This window comes from Trachinotus anak, unplaced genomic scaffold (assembly GCF_046630095.1).
Source record: "Trachinotus anak isolate AG129_WGS33_773 ecotype Australia unplaced genomic scaffold, CSIRO_AGI_Tana_v1 ptg000013l, whole genome shotgun sequence".
NCBI classification, from domain to species: Eukaryota; Metazoa; Chordata; class Actinopteri; order Carangiformes; family Carangidae; genus Trachinotus; species Trachinotus anak.
Window position 1 is genome coordinate 26,880,725 of NW_027273864.1, and position 22,347 is coordinate 26,903,071.

The 22,347-nt window shown below is 41.8% G+C and overlaps 3 protein-coding genes across 6 annotated transcripts; 2 read left to right on the plus strand and 1 right to left on the minus strand.

Annotated features, from left to right (window-relative positions):
* Positions 1-739: 739 nt before the first annotated feature.
* On the minus strand, positions 740-5,483 carry snrpb (small nuclear ribonucleoprotein polypeptides B and B1). The gene is made up of 7 exons (XM_071494859.1): positions 5,333-5,483; positions 4,145-4,296; positions 2,795-2,906; positions 2,485-2,637; positions 2,253-2,382; positions 998-1,129; positions 740-889 (listed from the first exon to the last, which is right to left on the minus strand). The coding sequence occupies exons 1-7, from the start codon at positions 5,333-5,335 to the stop codon at positions 849-851; spliced, it is 723 nt and encodes a 240-aa protein (XP_071350960.1). The 5' UTR covers positions 5,336-5,483; the 3' UTR covers positions 740-848.
* Positions 5,484-9,242: 3,759 nt separating this feature from the next.
* Positions 9,243-18,013, plus strand: LOC139630886 (E3 ubiquitin-protein ligase RNF182). Of its 4 annotated transcripts, XM_071494720.1 has the most exons (10): positions 9,247-9,703; positions 9,782-9,844; positions 10,578-10,650; positions 12,660-12,703; positions 12,853-12,979; positions 13,186-13,339; positions 14,883-14,950; positions 15,110-15,257; positions 15,353-15,585; positions 15,679-18,013. In XM_071494720.1, the coding sequence occupies exons 5-10, from the start codon at positions 12,932-12,934 to the stop codon at positions 15,859-15,861; spliced, it is 834 nt and encodes a 277-aa protein (XP_071350821.1). In that variant the 5' UTR covers positions 9,247-9,703; positions 9,782-9,844; positions 10,578-10,650; positions 12,660-12,703; positions 12,853-12,931; the 3' UTR covers positions 15,862-18,013. The 4 variants fall into 4 exon arrangements, with proteins under 4 accessions (XP_071350824.1, XP_071350821.1, XP_071350823.1 ...); XM_071494723.1 differs by having other exon boundaries at positions 9,243-9,844; positions 15,356-15,585; XM_071494722.1 differs by lacking the exon at positions 10,578-10,650.
* Positions 18,014-18,156: 143 nt separating this feature from the next.
* LOC139630887 (regulator of G-protein signaling 9-binding protein) lies at positions 18,157-22,100 on the plus strand. Its single transcript, XM_071494724.1, has 5 exons — positions 18,157-18,781; positions 20,097-20,320; positions 20,426-20,629; positions 20,989-21,131; positions 21,291-22,100. The coding sequence occupies exons 2-5, from the start codon at positions 20,119-20,121 to the stop codon at positions 21,471-21,473; spliced, it is 732 nt and encodes a 243-aa protein (XP_071350825.1). The 5' UTR covers positions 18,157-18,781; positions 20,097-20,118; the 3' UTR covers positions 21,474-22,100.
* Positions 22,101-22,347: the final 247 nt, after the last annotated feature.

Sequence of the window (22,347 nt, forward strand, 5' to 3'; positions counted from 1 at the left end):
TTTGACTAATATTTTCACAGCATAAAGCGTCAGGTGTGGACATGGACATAAACAAGTTGCGTTCACCTTTACGCAGCACTGATTTAACGCAATGCATGCTGGTTAGAATTTTTATAATAATATTGATAATGCTGACAATAGACGACCGATTAGAAATTGATCAAAACGTCACCATTGTACATGCAATTAAAACCTCGGTGCGAAGACTGGAGCCACCTGTGTGACGACAGAACTGTGTCCTGATTGGGTGAAGGCTCTCAGGTGATCCATTACCCCCTACGGTTCCCTCGCCTCAAAAGGGAAGCAGTTTAGTTGACATCTTCCTTCCGGCCACTAATTTTTCCTTTTTACATATTCTCTATAGTTTTCATTTTCAGCCAGAAAGCTGTAAACGATTGAACAGGAAGTAAAGGAAGGTTGTTTCTCTAATAGTGTGTAGCAGGTATTCTATGTGTGACCTTTCCCCACCTCCTTCCATGTTTTCATAAAACTTTACTTAGATACATTTTCACATGTCAGCAGACTAATGTTAACTTGTGTCTGGCCTGACAATGTGTTGGAGGTAAGAGTGTATGGATTTGACAGATTTTTGATCTAGATTTTGCCGGAGAGGAGAACGGCTCTTCTCTCAAAGTCCGCCTCCTGTTTAAAATGTTAATAAGGTAATCTGGACTCTGTTTGGCTGTTACTCCAGCCCTTTATTGAACTGGTTACCATGGAAAATAAAAACATAACCAAGTTGAAATCAAACATCCCGAGGAAACTTTATTTTAAAAAAGAAAAACCAACAAACAAACCGGAACTTAAAAAAAACCTATACAACAGGTGAGTGATGGAGCGAGTCTTCTTTAGGGCCGGGGGGGCGGTCTCATCCCGGGGGGTGGTGGTCCTACAACATCAGAGCAGAGAGGTCACATGATACGTTCACAATGACTAATGATAAATGATGTTGTGCTCATCAGAGCTGACCAAACCTGTCTCCATGCCAACAGCTTACCTCTCATGCCAGGGGGCGGTGGCCTCATGCCTGGGGGGGGCATCCCCATCGGAGCTCCTCGACCAGGGCCAGGAGGCATCCCCATTGGAGGACCCATAGGGGGCCGCATTCCAGGGGGCGGACCCATCATGCCTGCAGGGGGAGGAGCACAGTGACAGGTCAATGAGGGTTACAATTACACTGCAGTGAATGAAAACAATTGCTGAAGTCAACTGCGAATATGAATAGGGAACATAATGATTTTTCAAGTCGTGGTTTTAAGTTTTGTCATGGTCAAGTCAGGGTTTTTAAAAATAAGCCATTTCTGTGAAATAAGCATGTCACCCTGCCCCTCAAAGAATTGGAACAGAAAATCATTAGGCAGAATCTGAATAACAATTATCAAAATCCAAATAGACCTAGTACTGAGTCACTCAGGTTTGGCGGCAGGTGGGTTTAGGAGCGAATAGAGCAGAAAATGTGTTCACACCTGGGGCAAAGCAAACTAATCTGCTCCCTCACACTTGGAGACGAGCAAAGAATCGACAAACACTTTGCAGACAGGTCAGCTGTCGAACATCGGTCTGAGTCTGAGAACAGTGCAGTGAACCAGCTGGTTCCTGGCGTCAGCAGGTCATCACCAACTGGTTTCCAGGGTCTGTGTAGAGATGGCTTTTTATAACCGCAATCTGGTTCCAAGTAGGTTCCCTCTCAGAGTGGCTGACGTGGTCTTGTTGTGTCAGTGGATTATCAGTCGGTCGTTAGTGGCTGTTAGTGGCTCCAGTCTGTTGCTAAGTAGGTAACGTGGTTGCCAGAGTGTTCCAGGTTGTTGGAGGCAGTGGTTGCTTATGGACTTCTGGGCATTTGTTTAGACATAGACTGATCAATCTGGTAAGATGATCGCAGCTCAGTATCCGGGCACCTAACAGGAGGATTTACTAGCATCTGCTGGGCTGTAGTTCGGTACCAGGTGGCTGTTCGGAAGTCTGAGGTATTTGCAGTGGGGCTGTATATGGAGGCTGTGTGGTCCTCAGAACAGTGCCTGGATGTTTGAGTGTGTTTGTCTCCCAGTATGTATTGAGTGGTTGGATGACCTGCTCCACCTGAATGCACCAGCAGAGGTGCCATGCTGGTGTATCCAATCGATCAACGTGTTTGTACTCGAGTTGTACGCGACAGTTTTCTGTGAAACTTCCTGCTGCTGCATCAAGACATGTTGACAGATCACCACTAGAGGTGACGACAAACATGACTCAGACAACGCAGTAACTCTCACCTGGAGGTGGGGCTCCCCGACCCATCGGGGGTGGGGCTCCTCGTCCAGGTGGATACTGTGTGGGGGCTCCAGCGATGCTTGCACCTGCCGCTGCTGCAGCAACAGTCCCTCTGCCCTGTGGGGTCATCACCTGGACACACAAAGGCAGCCATCAACATCTGAACACACACACACACACACACACACACACACACACACCTGAGCGCTGAGGAGATGTTGTTGCGATGGTTACCTGCTGCGAAGGCCCGCCCACTCCTCTGACTGGCCCGGCGAGTCCGGCCGGAGCCTGAGGCATTGGGGCTCCTGCTGGGACACCACGACCTGCTGCCCGACCCACACCTGGACCCCCGGCTACGCCTGCCAACGGGACCCGGGCGATGCCGGTCTGCATACCAGAGAGACAGAACAGTCAGTCAGAGGACAGGAGCTTGTCAATAAAAGGTTTAAATAGTTTGTAATAAAGTTTTTAGCGAATCAGGTTTGGTTGAGAGAAGCCAGAGACACCTGAGCTGTACCATTACCTGGCTACAAGTAACACTTACATCTTTAGGGGGTGGGCCCTCCACTGTCATAGAAACTAAGTTCTCCCCTCTCAGCAGAACCAGACCCAGCACTCTCTTCTCCTCCCGCTCCGGCTGCTTCGAGTTCTTCGGCCTAAAGAAAGGAAAAATAACACTCATAACCAAGCATGCTTAAGTGCTGACTAACATCGGTTTGCATGAGCTTATGCATATTCAGATCGCCCTATCGTCACCCTGTGAAATTGCCAATAGCCAATATAATCGTGGGGGGTGGAGGGAGGTGTGACGAAACCCTATGAGCGAGAGAGAAAGAGTGACCAAAGAGCAAGCAGGAGTGTCTTTCTTTAACACACTGCGTGACGAGACATAAATTTTATAGCTGTGTTAAAACTAAACAGGATTGTCATCATAAACAAAACATTTAATAATCAAGGCAAAAAAAAAAAAAAAATCATCCGTGTATGGCTTGCAGTTCTCTCTCGTTGACTGGATTAATGTTCTATTTAGAACCGAAGACAAGCAGCAGGCTGAGAAACAAAACTAAGTGGTGTGTTCTGTCTACCAATCTCCTCTACTCCTTTTAATCACAGCACAGCACCTACACACAACAAACAGCCTGTCAATGACAGTCTGCTGGTCGGAGTGTCTTTATGCACTGGTGTTAAAAGCACTGGTTATATGCTGGGAATGCCAACATCAAATTATAGCAGGGCAAATTAAGTTTACTACTACAATGGGAAAACAAGCCAAATACTGTCTTGACATTGGCAAAGGCATAAGCTATCTGCAAACGCTCTGATGATTGCTGGTCGTGAGGTCATCGTCTAGTGGCACTACCCTTAACTGACAGCATGATTAAACCATTACTTTATTACGTCAACTACTGATGTCTCCACATCTGAGTTCTTTCTTCGAGGAAGTTAAGTTATTAACAAAAAAAAAAGATATAGAGCCTCTGAAAAAAAAAAAAAAAAAAAAAAAACATGGCCACAGCTGGAACCAGACTTTCCTGAGCTTTCCACGTGATGAAAACTGAAGTAGAAGTTTTCAGCTCCCAAAAAGGAGGAAGGACAGAAAAGTTTATTTACAATGATTTTAATAAACTGATGGTCAAATTATTAAAACTGCAATTAAGCACTGTTTTCATTATTGAATACTCTGATGAAAAACATTGGAAAAACTGGTGAAAAGACTAAATTTTCCTGTCACTGACCACTTTAAAATTTATATTAAACAAACAATGTCCAAAGACTAAAGATGGACATTTAAACATTTTAACATGAACATGAAGAACATTTCAGGCTAAATGAATACACAGATTAATCAATATTGAAGCTAATGATCAGGTGACAGGTTGACATTTGAACTTACTTGATCTTCCTGAACTCGTCGCAGTCGCACAGGATCAGGTTCATGTGTTTGTCGAAAGCTTTAAAGGTGCCGATGAAGATGCGACCGTCCTGCAGGATGCACCTCATCCTGAAGTCGATGTGCTGCAGCATCTTACTACTTTTGCCCACCGTCTGAAAACCAATCAGAGACAGGCGTCATTGTGATGTCATCTTAGCGCTGACACAATAACACATAAACCTTTATCACACAGATCAGGGTTGGGTTCAGACACCTGGTTCCACTTTAGACACAAATCTGATGAAGCGAGTCTCTTATTGAACCTTTAATCTCACTTGGTTGTTTTCAGGTAGGAAACCTGGAGGTAACATCGGCAGCTGTAGATAACATCACCTTTAGATAATTCATGTGAACTGTGAAACTTAAGTCTGTTTGTGTGACTGGACTCTACCAAAGATCGATTGTAAAGACATGTCACTCTGGCCACCACTGACCTTTGGGAGTTCAGCAGAGCGGAGACTTATCCATAGAAGTGGCCTAACTTCAACTTTTTATGCATCAGATCAATATGTGGATCTTGTTGGGCTCAGAGTCCTGGGTCAGGAGCTGCAGTATTAGGTTTGAGTAGTTTGTGAAGAATCTGATGTAAAAGTTAGTTTGTTCCAAATGTGATTTTTCCTGTGTTACAACAAATCAGATCCTCAGACCCAGAGAGCAAGGCGAAGGGACCTGGTCTAAGACCCAGACCCATTGTTGAGGGGAGTGAAGCCGTTAGCCTCATTAGCTGGGTTAGCCTCAGAGTACCGGGCCGTCGGTCGCAGTGTCTGTGGTTTAACGGAACCGTGTTTACCCTCAGGCTGAACCCAACCATGTGACTCAACAGGGGCGGTTTTCATGTTTACAGCCAGGAGACCGAGCGAGCCACAACACCGGGCAGCTAACCGGGATGCTAACGGCTAACAGAGCAAACAAACGGTAAGGTCCTGGTTGTTTGTTGCTCGTTAACGAAGCGATGGACTGATACCCAAAGGCGAACCGATTATTGATCTGATTGATGGGTTTGACTCGCTAGGACCTGCGGCTTTTCACCGACGTTAACCTGACGTTCATTCAAACTCCCGCCATCATTACTATTAAACCGCAATCCGTTAAAATACGCAGAGCCCCGCAGCGGGCAGCCCGTGGACACTCTGCCCGAGGTACACTCACCATGTTTGCGGTTCTGATGGCTCCGATTCCCGACGGATTCACCGAACAAACCCAAAAAATTGACCCGCGGATCACCCGCCAGGCCCGTCTTTATTTGCGGTTACAGGAAGTGACGCTGAAGGCAGCGTGCCGCAACGGAACTGCTCCCACCCGAACAAAGGAACATAAAAGGTTCCTGCAGTACAGTTCAGTTCTAACCTAGTTTTTATTCCCAGTAACATTAAAGAAATTCATAATATAGTTGTTTCATTCAGTGGCCAACTGAAACAAAACCGTGTTTGCGTTCAGACCTTATGTTTCTGTGTGTACCATAGTCTATGCAGTGAACAACGCTGTGGACACGGGCAGATGATTTACAATAGTTTATCTTAGTTTCTTCTTTTACAATTATACATTTTCATTTCTTTTCGTGCTCAGTGTTTCCTTGCAGTTCTCCTTGCAATGTTGTGTGTGTTGTAATGTAACTATGATACATTAACGTTTCAGTGCGAGCACTAATAAAAATCTTCATCTAACCAAATGTAATTATTATTATGAATAATAATTATTAAGATGATTTCAACTTGGTTTAACACAAAACAATGGTTAGTTTTATGAATTTCCAAGAATAAAGTGACATTTTTCTTGATCTTTCTATCAATTTTCTATCTTGAAAGATTCACACTCACTTCTTCAATCAAATTGATTTCTGTTCCAAACGATTTTTTTTTTTTTTTTTATGGCCAATAACCAGTTGATAATTTGTTTAAAAGATGGACATTCTTCAGTCACACACAATGTGATCATCATGTATTTTAAATCAGCTGCATCTGGATCAGCCATTAAATCCATTTACATGATTATGCACAGGTGATGAATGATATTTTATATATTAAAACACTGAAAAGACATCTTACTACATGTCAAGTGCTTGTTACTTCCGATACATTGATAATACTTATATACTTTTACTGAAGTGAGACTTTAAATACAGTACTTTCACTTGTGATTGAGTATTTGTACACTGTGGTATTTGTACTTTAAGTAAAGTATCTGAACACTGTACTACTCTAGCTGTGAGCAGGTGTGGGGTGTTTCAACTTTCTTATATTTGTTAACAATCAATGATGACTCAGTTTCAATATCAGAAAAGAAAAAACAACATTAAAGGATTGAGCTTCACTGTTTGAAAGTTTCTGAGTCTCAGTTTTAAACCAGCCTGAACCGGTGAGGTCGTACCTGATGGTGCATTCAGGGACCCACGTCAGCTGCTGTTTGCAACACAGAATAGGTGTCTTTATTATTAAGCATCTTATTTATTGTGAGTTGTAACGTCTATGTCCTCAGACTTTTTCCCTGTGAATCTGTTTGTTAGACAGTAAAACGAGTTTACCACAAGTAAAAATATCAGTTTCAAGCTACTGATTCAGTAGGTTTTTAACTTTGATTCCTGTTGGTTCAATAATAAATGAAAAGTAAAGACCAAGTGCTCCTCATGAAACAACATTTAGATCTTCAAGTTGGGAAACACTGAAAAAAACAAAACTGAAGCGTTTTAAAGAAGACTTCACTTCTTCTATTGTTCATGGCTGATTAAAAATTAGTGTTACTTCTCCCCACTGTCACTGTCTACTAAAGAGACTAGATAAAATTACAATAATTTTGAACCTTTTCCTTCATATAAGGAACCTTTTGTTTTCAAATACTCTTTATATTTAAGGTTAAAACATTTAATAGAACAGGACACACTTAAGTAAAAGGATGAAAATAGTTAAAAGTATTTTTTCAGTATGCAACTTCTTCTGCTTGCCTTAATTAGTGTAATCAACATATAATATGATAATGGTTCATCTCACATATTTGCAATCACCCCCTGCATGTTTACATCACTAAGATACTGTTCGGGTCAATTTGACCCAGCAGTCAAACTGGAGGTAAAAGGGTGTCAGAAATGTTAGACTATTTTTTTCTTTGCAACTGTGAGACATATTTCATCCCAATCACTCACACACACACACACACACACACACACACACACACACACACACACACACACAAACACACACACACACACACACACAGAGCACACACACACACTCAGAGCACACACACGCACACAGAGGTGAAGGTGTTATGATATTTGACAAGAACCATTTATGTTCTCGCGGGAAAACTCCACCCACATTCAGCAGACACTCAACAGGGGAGGGGCAAAACATATAAAAGATTCTCTGCATGGGACTCCTACCAACATTACACTCTGTCAGGCAAACCTTTACAAAATGAGCAGCAGAAGCAAAAGGATGACAGTCCAGGAGGCTCTGGAAGTCATCATTGATCATGACAGTGAAATGGAGGAGGATGTGTCTGAAGATGAAGACCATCTTGAGCTAAATTCTGATTCTAATGATTCTGATTTTGAACCAGATGAGGGAATTGCTATTCCTATTCCTCCAAGCAAGACATTCATGTCAAAAAATGGTGAAATACAGTGGTCTTCATCCCCAAATATGCGTCAAGCAAAACTGTCTGCAGAAAACATAATCAAGACAGTGCCAGGGCCCACTAGGATGGCACTGACTCGTGTGACCGACATCAAGTCAACTTTTGAGCTGTTCATGCCAGATTCAATACAGAAAATCATTCTGGAAATGACTAATCTGGAAGGGAGGCGTGTTTCTGGGGAGAATTGGAAGGAGCTAGACAAAACACGTTTAGATGCATATTTGGGGCTCCTCATCCTTGCTGGGGTCTATAAGTCGAAGGATGAATCGACAGCCAGTCTGTGGGATGCAGAGACAGGCAGGGCTATATTTCGAGCCACAATGTCTCTGGAGACTTTTCACATTTTCTCCAGAGTAATCCGATTTGATAATCAAGAGACAAGGGCTGGTAGACGGGAGAGAGACAAGCTGGCAGCTATTAGGACTGTGTGGGACAAGTGGGTAGAGCAACTACTACTACTCTATAACCCAGGCCTAATATCACAGTGGATGAAAGGCTGGTGGCATTCAGAGGTCGCTGCCCATTTAGGCAATTCATGCCTTCCAAACCAGCTAAATATGGAATAAAAATCTGGGCAGCATGTGATGCTGTCACCAGCAACCTCCGGTTGGAGGAGCCCCAGAGAAGAATCAGGGCACAAGGGTCGTGCTCGACATGGCACAGGGTTATTACAATGTTATGTAAAACTATTGTGTTTCATATGTTGGTCTTTCAAAAGCAATAAAGTGGTGAAACATTTAAAAAAAAGTTTGAACATGCATTTTTTTTTATGAAAAACAAGTGAATTATCCTAATTGAACCATTACCTGTTAGAGGTAAGGAACACCATTGCACTAAATATTGATAGAATAGTTAGTAATGGAGTTAGTAATGAAATATTCACAGTGCTTGTTAGGATTTTTTTGGTTTCTGACATCTTTTGGATAATTAAACATGCACTGGGTCATAACAGGAGGGTTAAATGAACAGGAACAATACAAAATGTTTATGTTTTTTACTTTATGTCTTCGTGCAACTGTTGAAGCAGCATTTCAAATGAGCCACATTGTTCAAAGGGCCACAGTTGTTGTTTTGCACTCAGGAAAAATGCTGCTGTGCTCAGGCACAAAATAAAAGTTTTGCACATCATCACTTAATTGTGGCTTCACTGTGTTCTATGGAAATCTAAAACTAAAGTCCTCATATGTGGACATCATTTTCCCAGAAACTACATCATGTAAAAAGATAATTCTTTGTTTTTACACTCATCAGGTGCCAAATAGCAAAGAGAAATTAAAAATGCATGTCATGCAAGAGTTCGGGTCTTAGGAGGTTAAATAAAAAAAAAAACACCATACTTTATTTAAATGAAATTAAAGAGAAAATTAAAAGAGAAAATAAATCAAGCGTGTATAAACCTGTATAAACCGAAACCGATCAGGGTATTGATCCGCTCCGCCGTCGGATCGTCACTCGGAGATTTCCCGTCATCCCGCGGGCCGCGGTTGCCATGGTAACCCGTGCTCTCGCCGCCGGGCCGCGCGCCGCAGTGAGACGGAGGAGAGACGGTGAGTCACCGAGCACCGAGACCAGCCCCGGACACCGACCGGCGACCGGCGACAGACCGACAGACCGACAGACCGGAGACGGAGGTCCGTTAGCCCCGTTAGCATGTAGCTCCCCCCGCGGCGGCGAGTCGGAGGAGTCGACGGCGGACTGTTAATGAGGCTGACGACGGCCAACCACCGCAGTGTTGCTTCGAGCGGAGACAACGGAGCAACAGCAACAACAACAACAACAACAGCAACAGCATCAATGTTCAACCACCGCAGCGTTGCTTCAGTCTGAGACAACACGGCAACAGCCAGACAGACAGTGAGGCTTCAGTCTGACAGAGACTCCGAGCATGTAAGGCAACTGCACCTCCAGCAACTAGCTCATAAACTGTTGCTGTTCAATGACCACCATGTTGCTTCGACCTGACAGAGACTACCGCAGCCTGACCGACAACATCCAGGCTGCCAGCAACTAAACCTACAATAACCACAGGTACAGCAAAATATATAAAGAAACCAGGCTGCGCATTTTCCACTACTGCAGTGTTGCTTCAACCAACAGGGAATGGATGAGTGAATGGATGAATGGATGAGGTGAGTCTATCAATGAATGAATCAGTGTGTGAATGAATGAGTGAGTGAGGTAATCTGTAAAGAAATTAGTAGAAACTGACCTCAGGTCTGTTTGTGTCTGAGAGTTAAAGGAACAGTTCAACAGTTTCTCCTCCACAGTCTCATCAGGACTGTTAGCTTAGCACAGAGACTGGAAACAGGTGGAAAGAGTTAGCCTAGGCTAGCACAGAGACTGGAAACAGGTGGAAAGAGTTAGCCTAGGCTAGCACAGAGACTGGAAACAGGTGGAAAGAGTTAGCCTAGGCTAGCACAGAGACTGGAAACAGGTGGAAAGAGTTAGCCTAGGCTAGCACAGAGACTGGAAACAGGTGGAAAGAGTTAGCCTAGGCTAGCACAGAGACTGGAAACAGGTGGAAAGAGTTAGCCTAGGCTAGCACAGAGACTGGAAACAGGTGGAAAGAGTTAGCCTAAGCTAGCACAAAGACTGGAAACAGGGGGAAACTGTTAGTCCAGCTCAGCTCCAGTCTGTCTGTTCGATGTGTTGACTGTGGTTCACTGAACTGGTGAAGAACAGGATATGTTCAGTATCAGTGGGTCCTGGTCGTCCATATGTTTCACATGTCACATGACTCTCCCTGTCTCCTCATTTACAGGAAGGAAACACAAAACACCTGAAAAACATCAACCTGTCAGTATTTATAGTGGGCGAAGTCTGGTGGAGCTCAGGTGGGGTTTAACCTCCGACATTGTTTCCACACATGTCAATCACTGAACCTGTCTGTGATTGGTTCATAGATTCAAACAGACCGGATTTTAAGCTCAAAACTTTGAAGAAATCCTCAAAATGTTACAGAGCCTGGGGTTAACACACTTGTGGTTTTCAGTTATTAAATATTTCAGTCAGAAAATTGTCTCAGCGTGAGCAGGTTTGTTTACAGGTTGTTTATAAATTGAGTAAAAACTCTTGACAATGACTACAGATTTAGAATAAATATGAGCAAAACACAGAAACAACAGTGAAAATAAAGGTGAAAAACGCTCTGTCTGTCTCTTCAACAGTGACAAAAGTCATGATGTAAAATTCGATTCATCATGTTTTCATTCAGCAGCAGCAGCTTTTAAGTCAAACTGTTAAAATCAGTATTTTGTAAATGAGAGTCTGATCAGTGAATCAGCTGATCAAACAACATGTGACCACATCTGACTCATCTGATTGGTCATTCTGAGGTTCAGGCACAGGTAAAGCTGTTGCCATAGCAACGTCAGCATCCCCAGTGCTCCCGCCCCTCAGTTATATAACAACTGCAGTCTATAAATACACCCAGCACAGAGTGTGTTTTTCTTCTTGTGTGTTAATGTGTTTGTGTGGCTGCCCAACAAATTAACATTAGTAAAAACAATAAATCAGATCTGACAGATATGATATTAATCAGAAGCTGCAGCATTAAACACAAAACAGAAACAACACGAGGACACATAAAAGTACACTAATAAAAACAGATTAAACAAAAAATAAAAACACACTAATAAGATACATGAAAATGACTAATCAAAACACATTAAATACACTAATAAAAATACACATTAAACAAAAAATAAATACACTAATAAAATTAAAATCACATAAACACAGTCTTAAAAAATAGAAAATATTAAATACATTGATAAAAACACCAACACACCAATAGAAAAAACATTAAACAAACTGATTAAAAAAAAACATTAAATACACCAATAAACAAACATTAAATAGAGTCATAAAAACACAAACACACTGGAAAACCCATTAAATACACTAATAAAAACACATCAAACAGACAAATAAAAATACTATTAAATACACTAATAATTGTGGGGTGGGGTTAAATTTGAGGTTGAAACATCCTGTTTCTTTGTAATTCGAACGTTTTGTGAGAAATTGAATTCCTGTCTTAACAAATTATCTTTGTTCTTTCAAATATTGAGTTTATTATTATTATTGTTATCATCATTCAATTTATTGATTGGATTTCCATTCTTTTTTTTTTTAATCTAAGTTTAGCTTTGCTGATCCAAGATTGTTCTGTGTTAGTTTGAATCTGAAATCTGAATCTGTCAAGTGGTTCCAAAATGTGAATTAAGAGGGGGGACTGGCCCAGCTTCGCTCAGCATCCATGGTTTGGACAGTTACTATGGACTCTCAGTGTTTTTACAGAAATGAATATGGACTTTTCCAACCAGATTTGAGTCCCAGTGCTCTTGTGTATTTCATTTTCTTATACTCTAATAAGCTCAGCAAGTTTTATCTGCCATTTCACTTACATGTCCTAAAGCAGTGATAGTTATGTCTAGGTATTTATACTCCACTGTATAGCTCAGCGTTGTCTCTCCCAAAATAAATTTATATTTTTCAGTTTATGATATTTTTGCTGTTTTCGAACCATTGAAACATATAATCTAGATTTAGTCTGATTTCCCAGTCTTCACAGTAATCATGAAGTAGATTCAAATGCTCTGTTTGCAATAGCAGTAATAGGTCATCTTCCATCTAACTCAAGGGGCTGGAGAGTTTACGTAGTTCTGATAATTGGTCAATGTGTATGTTGAAGGTGTTGGGGACATATTGCAACCATGATAGACCGATGACAATGTACTAAAAATTCTCCTCTTTTTTTGTTCTTTTTATATTTTTACAGCAACTCATTTTCTGAGAATTTTTAGATGTCTGTCTCTCTGTCCTGTCTGTATCTCTGTAGATGGAAATCCTGACTCTCAGACTGATCAGCTGATCTGAAGTCAGGTAGGTCATCTCTGTGGAGGGAACAGCAGTAAAAACTGACCAATCAGATGATCAGAGCCTAAACAACAACTCTGTTATAATAAATAATTATGTATTCTGCTGCTCTGTTTATTTCACTGAAAAAGAGTTGTTCTCTTTGTCTCTTTCAGGTGACAGCCTCAGGTTGAGTTAAGCTCCGCCCATCGCTGCCCCTCCCCTCTGCTTCAGGTGAAGACAACAGCTAACAGGATGAGCCAGCTAAAGGAGGCAGAGCCTGGCCAGGAGCTGGAGGGCAAGGTAAGATCTCCCATGATCCTTCATTGCAGCATCACATCTGACAGAAATGCTCTTCATGTTTGCTGCTTCTGTACAAACTAGCATTTTAAAAAAAGTTCTGAGAGTGTGAGCAAAGTTTAGACAAGCAGCAGGAGTATGTATCAGAGTAGATACTCACCTGTACTGATGTGTTCAGCGTGATTAACCCTCTATTTTGGTGTGTTCAGGTACAGACCTGGGCTCAGTCTCTGGTTTACACTCTGGAGGAACTCGAGTGTAAAATCTGCTACAACCGCTACGACACTCGCAGCCGGAAACCCAAACTGCTGGGCTGCCTGCACAGAGTCTGTGCCAAGTGTCTGAAGAAGATGGTTGACATGGGTGAGTTTACCTGACAGATAAATATGACAAGTTGATGGTTTCTCCTGACAGTGACGAGAGCTGCAGACCTGAGATTTGGATTCAAATCAGATGTCACAAAAATGAGGACTGAGACTTGCTCCTAAAGGTGTCATGTTTGACTTAGGGTGTCAATAAAGCTACTATATGCAAGTTCTATTAATAAATTAAGATAGTGTGAGCATGAGACTCTAAAGCAGGGCTCGGCAAGTTAGTTTGGCTTTGGGTCAATTTTTTTCTAACCCATTACATGGTGGGCCAGAACATAATCAAAGACTAATATCTGAACTAAAGAATTTCAGAAAAGGCAAACTTTCTTGCACTTTTATTTTGTAGACAGGATAAAAATGATAAAAGTCGCTTCAGTGAGTAACTGTTGCTGCCATGATAGAGATCTATCGTCAAACCAGGTGCTGTGCGCAGACGCCTGATGTGACTGTTTGCATCTGTCATTCACTCATGGATAAACATGGATAAAAGTGTAATAATCATCTTCAGGTGGGGGGAGATTCTCTATTTCTACCTTAGCTATAGCTTAATGTGAGGCTGTCAGTTAAATATTTTAAGATTAAAAAATAAATCTGATTATCAAAATAATCTGGCGGGCCAGATATTATTGCTGGTGGGCCAGTTTTGGCCCGCGGGCCACCAGTTGCCGACCACTGCTCTGAAGCACATTCAAAGAGGCCTCTGACACCTCTCCACATTAAGTTTAGGGGCAGGTTTCAGCTAAATCATACTGTAGCTTTAATGACTCAACATCTGGCTTGGGCTTTAGATGTGAACTCAAGTCAGACTTCACAAAAACAAACTCTTAAGATTTGACTTAAACTTGACTACTGTGAGACTTGTCGTTTTTGATATTTTACCAAATCAAAACTTGATCCTCAAGTTTCCTCTTTTGGAGATCAGAAAGACTTGATATTGACATTTGCTTATGAAAGCTGGTGACTTAACTTGGACTTGTTTGTTCGGACTTGTCAATAAGGACTTGAAATAAACACGGCAGGCAAAGTTGTCGCTCCTTGACAGTGACTTGAATCAACTGTGAAGAGATGATTTCCCCTGACATCCACCAGAGCTATGGAACTGAGAGTTGGACTCAAGTCAGACTTTGGTCACAGAAACAGATGATTTGGTTTGACTTGAGAGTTGAAAGCAAAGTCATTTTAAGTCTCAGGTTTTGATCCAGTAAAATCACCATTTCAAGTCTTTTAAAGACCTGAAAGACTTGATACTTCGAGACTTGACATCAAGTCTCATTAACATCAAGGACACATCTGAGTCAAGTTACATGTCCGAATCTGTGACTTGACTTGAAATCACCCTAAAAGTCTGACATTGACTAATCAGGAGAGGATACTAACGAACCAATGAGATAACAGCATTCTGCAGTCACTGTACACACAAAACATGATGACCAGTTAACTCTGTCTGTCATGTGCACTGCAGTCAATCAGATCCGCCATTACCCAGTATGACATCATCCAGTGTGTCACGTGACTCTTTTCTGATTGGTTTTCAGGAGAGTCGTCGCCCTCTGTCATCAGCTGTCCGTTCTGTCGACATGAGACATACGTCCCAGATGAAGAGGTGAGACTTAACTTTTCCGAACGAACACTTTACTTTTCTATTTTTCTAATGAGGAGGTGAGACTATTTTAATGAGGAGGTCAGACTTCTCCTTTTCCTTCCTCCAGATGTCAGACTGTGACAGCCTTAAGTCAAATTGTGTCTTCTTCTGCTTCTTCAGGTGTGGTTGATGGAGGATGACAGACACATCCTGGCTGTTCTGTCATGTCAGGACCGAGCCCGGCGAGGAGGAGGAGGAGGAGGAGGAGGAGGAGGAGGAGGAGCAGGAGGTGGGGGAGAGGTGGTGCTGAGTCCCACCAGTCTGACGGGTAAAATATCTCAATAAGTTTATTATTAAATGTTTATGTTTATTTAAAGTTTGTTCTGTCAAGATTTCATTGTTATTATCTCCGTCCTCTATCAGCAGCAGGAGGAGGAGGTGTGGAGACGTCCCACCGCTCCTCAGACTGTCTGGTCATCACCATCATGGAGCTCCCTGAGGAGTCTCCATCCTCAGACTCACTGAGCACGCTCAATGTGGTGGGTCTGTACCGTCCCCCTAGCCTGGACTCGCTGCCCTGCAACCTGCCGGCTCAGAAGTGTCACACCTGGACGTCCCGCAGCTTCCCCCGCTGCCTGCTCGGGGTGCTGTGTCTGGTCAGTACAGACAAGACCAGTCAGACCAATCAGGTGTTTGGGTAGGTGTGTGTCTTCATGTCCTGACAGATGTGTAATTGTGTCTGTGTACAGGTGTACTTCAGCTCCCTGCCTCTGGGGATTTACCTGCTGATGATTGGTCAGCTGTGGCTGGGCGTGGTCCTGGTCAGTCTGGTTCCCTCCACGCTGCTGCTGCTTGTCCTCTATGGCTTCTGTCAGTGTCTCTGCCATGAGCTGATGGAGGCGCTCGCTACACGCACACACACGCTGCCATGATGACAACAATAACAGGACACACTGCCATGACAGTGACCACAAAACCACATGCTGCTACAACAACGACGACATACATGCCAAAACGACAACATGACAAGCTGCCATGAGGACAACATGACATGTTGCCATGACGATGAAGACACACATGACATGATGCCATGATAACAACACTATATGCTGCCATGACAGAGAGCACTACACGGCACGCTGCCATGACAACGACACACTCACACGACACAATGCCATGACAACATGACAAGCTGCCATGATAACGACACGACACGCTGCCATGATGGCAACGACACCATGACGATAACACAACATGCTGAGACAATGACGACACCATGACAAACTGTCATGATGATGATAACATGACAAGTTGCCATAATGACGATAACATCACAACATGTTGCCATGATAAAGACAACACACATGTTGCCATGACAACATAAGCAACAGCATAAACCCTGAAGATACAGTCAGATAATGATCTAACACACACCCAGAACAGTGGAACCAGAGGAACTCATCCAGAATAACAGAACTTCAACCAGAACTACAACAACAGGGCTTCACCTTTGGAACATCAACAACAAGAGAGCAAACAGAATCAAGAACATTGGAACCATAACTGAATACATCCAGAACCCACCCATCAGACTCTGACACACCTGTCCACTTTGACTCTGCTCCCATCTGAATACCAGCATTATCCCCCTGCGAGGCTACAGCCAATCAGACAGGACCTGTGATGACATCATCACAGAGAACAGGCAGAGTCTCTGATGTTTTACTGTGAACGTTTTTTCTCTCTGTTGCCTCCTGCTGGCTGAACTGAGAACAAACAGCTGATCAAAAACTGACTTATTAATCATCTTCCAGGTGTCCTGATGTTAAAGGACACCTGTCAGACTGAACCGCTGCACTGTGCAGACTGACAGACTTTAAACAATAACACTAATTAACCATGTTGGAAACAAACATGTAACTCTTTAATTTAACCCTCCTGTTCGCTGTCCAGAATTCAGTACAGACAGGTCCAGGGTTGTCAGCCTAGCTAAGCACAAAGACTGGAAGCAGGGGAAACTGTTAGTCTAGTTTCGTCAGAAGAGGAATAAAAATCAGGAAGATGACAAAAGCTTTTAAAGAGCACAAACTGTAAGAGCAGAATCAGATTTAAGTGATCACTCCTGATTGATGATTTCTGAGTCTGCTCAGGTTCTGGTTCTGCCCTCTGAGCACCTGAGATCACAAGAAGTCACTCACCAACAATTTTAGACCAACAAGCTGCAACATGACACAGCAGCATCTGGCTGTCAGGATCATGAAGTCCACACAAGTAAAAAGGTCAGCTGCTGAATATATTGCTCGTCTGTAAGGAGGTGACTATTTACAATGACAGTTACTTACATATTTCATGCTTATATATGTTTATTCTACAGTTTCAGTTATTGTGGGTTTATGGATCTGCACTGTAGACAGGTTCACCTGATTGACTATGTTATTACTGTTATGTTGAATCTGAAAATGCTGTTGCAAATGCATTATTATTATTATAATTTAAAGAATTAGTTTTTATGACCCAATATGCAGTCATTTCACATCACAGCACACCATTCATAAAAGTTCATGTTTTACAGCAATAATTTTCTTTGTTAAGATGGTCCGTAAAAATAGAAAAAAGATTGAAAAACACAGACGTGGATGAAGACATTGTCCTTCCATGTTTCTGCTGCTAAAAAAAATAAGATCAGTATTTTACTTTTTTTTTCTGGATAAAGGTCAAAAGTCAGTCACATAAGGTGCTGAGGATGCAGTTTTATTTCTCTTCTAATGGAGCCAAGCTAACAGTTTCCCTCTAATTCCAGTCTTTGTGCTAAGCTAGGCTAACAGTCCTGGATTAGACTGGTGAGTGCTGGGCTGTTCCTTAAATGTTTCTGTCTTTATAAAGTGCCATTGTTTGATTTGATGTTTGATTAATGAGTCCTGTGATGATGATGTTGATCAGGTGACATCAGAGGACACGTAGTGATGGTCAGCTGACCTGTTGTGTCACTTCCTGTCTTTGTGGAATGGAGCATGTGGAGGATCAGCTGTGTTTAGTCTCAGTGATAAAACTTTATAAAATCAAATAAAGTACAGACATGAATGACCACTGCTAAAGTTTAAATTCTGCAGATAAAGTTAAAACAACGAAGTAAATAAACTAAATACAAAATTAGCAGTGAATGCAACTGACATTGTGCCAATTTAGCTTAGCTTTAGCCACCTTGATGCACAACATTAGAATCTAACGTCCCTACAAATGATAGAATTATGTATAATTTAAATAAATGTATGGTGAAGTGAAGAATGTATGGTTGACAAACTAATGTTTACTTTTAGCTTAGTGTTGTCTTGAGGACATTTAGTTTTTTTATTAGCACAGTGACAAGGACATGACACAACACTTTGTTGATGTTAGCCTCAGACAGACTCCATCTTCAGGGACGGAGTGATGGAGTCAAATAGTTGAGTTCACCTCTGAAAAAATGTGACGAAAGTTTTCATTATTTTCCTCCCCTTGATTATACAGGTTTATTGAACAACAATCGTGACCTTTTTGTTCCTGGATGGAAAAGACTATAAACACCTGATTACCTGACCCAGGTCAATCTAAAAATAACATCTGTCATGACGCAGTCCGCTTCAACAGGTGAATCCATGTCAGAGAGGTTAGCCTGTGAGGCAGAGCTAAGGGTAAAAGAAAAGAACCTCCTGGGAAATGCTGAAGCCAAGCTGAAGGTTTCAGGCCTCAGCTGGCCTCCGAGCTTTAATTAAAAACACTGACGATCCCCCGAGAGGAAAAGAAGAGTGTTTATAGAAACCTGCACAGTCCTCCACTACAGAAGAAGCTGGATGGTGTTGTGATTGGCAGCAGGTAGGACTGATTTTTATTCTTTATTCATCTAAAAACTTCAAACAACTATTGTGAGTGGGCAGACAGAGCAGAGCTAAAGAGATTTAAAGTTTGTCTAACAGAGAGTAATGGCTTCATTTTATCATTTGATTGTTTGACGCCAGAGCCACTACTTTGGAATTGAAGATCCATAAAGATATTGATATTAAATGATCCTTACAGACTGTGATGGGAAGATAAAATGTGTTCATCATTATCCATGGTGATTATTTTCAGTTTATAGGATTTACATGTGTTTTGATACCTGTGTCTGATTAATATGCAGTCAATATAATAAACTAATGTACAACTTGAAATATTTACATACAGTATGCTATTTAAATATATAAATTAAAAGCAATATTATGCAACTTCGATCTATCTGAGAAGTACGTAATGCATTACGTCATTTTGTCACACACCACCAACTATGGGTCTTCAGCTACCGATATGAAGCTAGTTCAGTGTAGCTTCCAGTACCCTTAACTACTCAGACTCGGAGCCCAACAGAATTGAATGTGTCAGCATCCTGTAATTACCACACCCGCATTAATTTAACATTAGCTCCAGCTTCTTATTCTCATGTATCAGCAAACATCACAGAGGAAACATCAGTTTCTCTAAAACATTATTATTAATATTCGGAAAAAAACCCAATAATTTCAAAATGATTTTTTAGATATTAGAAAATAATTAATATTTCTCAGTGTAGCCTTATATTCTATATTTATACTGTCTTATCTTGCACACAGCCTCTTACTCATAGACTGATACCTACCAAACTGACACCAGTAGATGGAAAGGTGTGAATGGACAGGCGTGGGTAGACAGAGATACATTGACAGGTGTTGGTGGACATTTTTTTTTTTGTACTGTTGTTGTTTCAGCTGAGGCAATCTCTTCTACAGAATAGATCACAAAAACTGTTGCAGAAGTTTGAAATTTGTCCTGGAAAATTACTTTCGGCAGCAGGGTCGACACAGTTAAAGTGGTGATATGAGATTCCCTCATCGGTCCTGACTTCTCTTGGGACAACTGATCTTAACCATTGTACTTCATCATTTTCATGCTCCAATTCTGCTTTTAAATGGTCTAATCAATGCAACAAATTCCTCATCATCAGTTGCCTCAGGTGTTCTTTATATAAAAACATTGGGAAAACAATTGTTATATCAGGTTTGGCATTTTAACATCAGAACAGTGTTTAACTGAATGAAATGGTTGAATTAGACCAGGTATAATAGTCAATTGAAGGGTGAAACAGCTGCAACACATACATAGATCTGTTTCTCCTCAGCTGTCAGGTGGGTGATGACATCATGAGTCGGTGGCGGCGGTCTGTGGATGAGCTAACAGCCCGGCGCCGTCAGCAGGGCGAGTGTGAGCGCGCTCAGGAGGCTCTCAGTCGAGTCACCTCTTGTTTCCAGCAGCTGGTGGCGTCGCTTGGCAGCTCAGCAGATTGCAGCTTCCTGCGAGATGAGATAAATGAAACAAGGGTGCTCGCTCACCGGATCTGCAGTGGTAACACCTGACACCACACCTGTTCTGTTCACGCATCAGAATATACATCTGTTCATGCACTGCTCTGTCTCAACTGTCTCTCTCTCTCTCACCTGTCTGTCTTAGGCCTTTCCCGGCGACTGGTGCGTCTGCTGGCAGATTGTGACTCCACCCCCTCAGGTGTAGAGGACAGGCAGGTGTCAGAACGTCTGTGGGTGATCTTCTTGTCAGCGTTGGAGAACTTCCTGTTTGACCTCCATAAGGCGAGCGATCTGATTGGCCAGTTCCCTCTGACTCAGCGCTATGACAGACGCTCATTGGTGAACACAGGTCAGCTGTGGCACCTTTCCTTCTTACCTATCTAACTTTTCCTCCTTCCTTACACCCTTTCTTTACTTCCTTCACACTGAGTGTCTGGCACTACCTCTTCAAGGACACCTGTCTGCTCCTCAAGGAATCCTGGAAAGATCCTTAGATTATACTTAGTGACACACAGAATCAATCAAAAACACCTGTAGCCTCCATGTGAAGCCCTTCAAAGGTCAGGTTTAGATCCCACACTCCCTTCAAGAATTGTCTGGTTTTTTCTAAACTTCCTTTAAGGACTAATAGACATTCCTCAATGACCCGCTCACCTGTATAACCTCTCACATGCATTACCTCCCTGATGCTCTCTTTTTCCTTTCCAGGATGTATCGATGGCATGGTGGGTGTTGCAGCGCGGGTGGCTTTAGTCCAGGTGCCATGGCTCACTTTAGAGGAGGAGCCGAGTCCTGATCTGACCAATCACATCGCAGGACTGGAGGCCATGTTCAGTGAGATGCAGCTGAGGGTGAGACAGAGTCTCAGCCTTGAACCTGATGGGATTGTTTTATATCTGGTGCAAGTGTCCCGTACCTTTGGGCAGTATCTTGTACATTGTGAAAATGTTCATGTATTTGGGGGAGTATCTTGTAGTGTTTTTATTTAAACTTGTGTGGGGTTTCTGCAGGTGCCTGTTGCATTCTGGTCCGTGGAAGCTACCCAGCCGGCCTGGGCCGAAGCTCGTGCTGAGCTGGAGGGGCTGGACGAGAGCCTGGAGGACCTGATGGCGGTTGAGGTTGTCTCAGACAGCAAAAACAAGATGGCTGCGTGTTGCCAGCCACCGTGCTGTGGACTGGGCTGTATCGGGTAAAGTCTGTAGGACTGGGGAGTCCCGGCTCAGGCTGCTGACATCAACATGATCTGATTGGTGTAAATGTGATGGGAAGAAAAAAACATTTTCATAGAATCTGGATTAAAGTCATAGTCTCAATAAATAATACATGTTGAAAATATATTTATAAGATAGTCATGACACTGTGATAATTGTATTCTTTTTTAATATTAAATTATAGTTATATTCTTATTTTTCAAAGTGAAAACCTACTCTGTCAAAATAAAAGCACTTGATATTTATCTGGATTAAAGGTATTTTACCTTTCATACACAACAAATTGGGAAAAATGTGTGTGGGTTGAAATTTGTGGCTGTACAATTTTTTTGAGAAGTTTTGAACACCCCCTCCGACTCTAGCTATAGTCATCCACTCTGACCTCCTCCCAGACTCCCTTTATAAACTCAAAAACTGTCAGAAAAAAAAGCATAACACTTAAACTGATAAATTCAAAAACTATAAAAGATATCAAAAAGCTTTGTCAGCAGTCCCACAAATTAGAACATGATGGAGACTCGATTGTTTATTTCACAAGTGTCTCAACCAAAGATCCAGGCACTTTTTTTTTTTTTCCCCTCGAGCTTGACTGTATGACATGGTCTTCATCTGCAGATGATTCTGATTTGTGTCCTTTTACATATATATATATATATATATATATATATATATATATATATATATATATATATATATATATATATATATATATATATATATATATATATATATATATATATATATATATATATATATATATATATATATATATATATATATATATATATATATATATATATATATATATATATGTGTGTGTGTGTGTGTAAAATAATATCCTCCTGCAGTGAGTTGT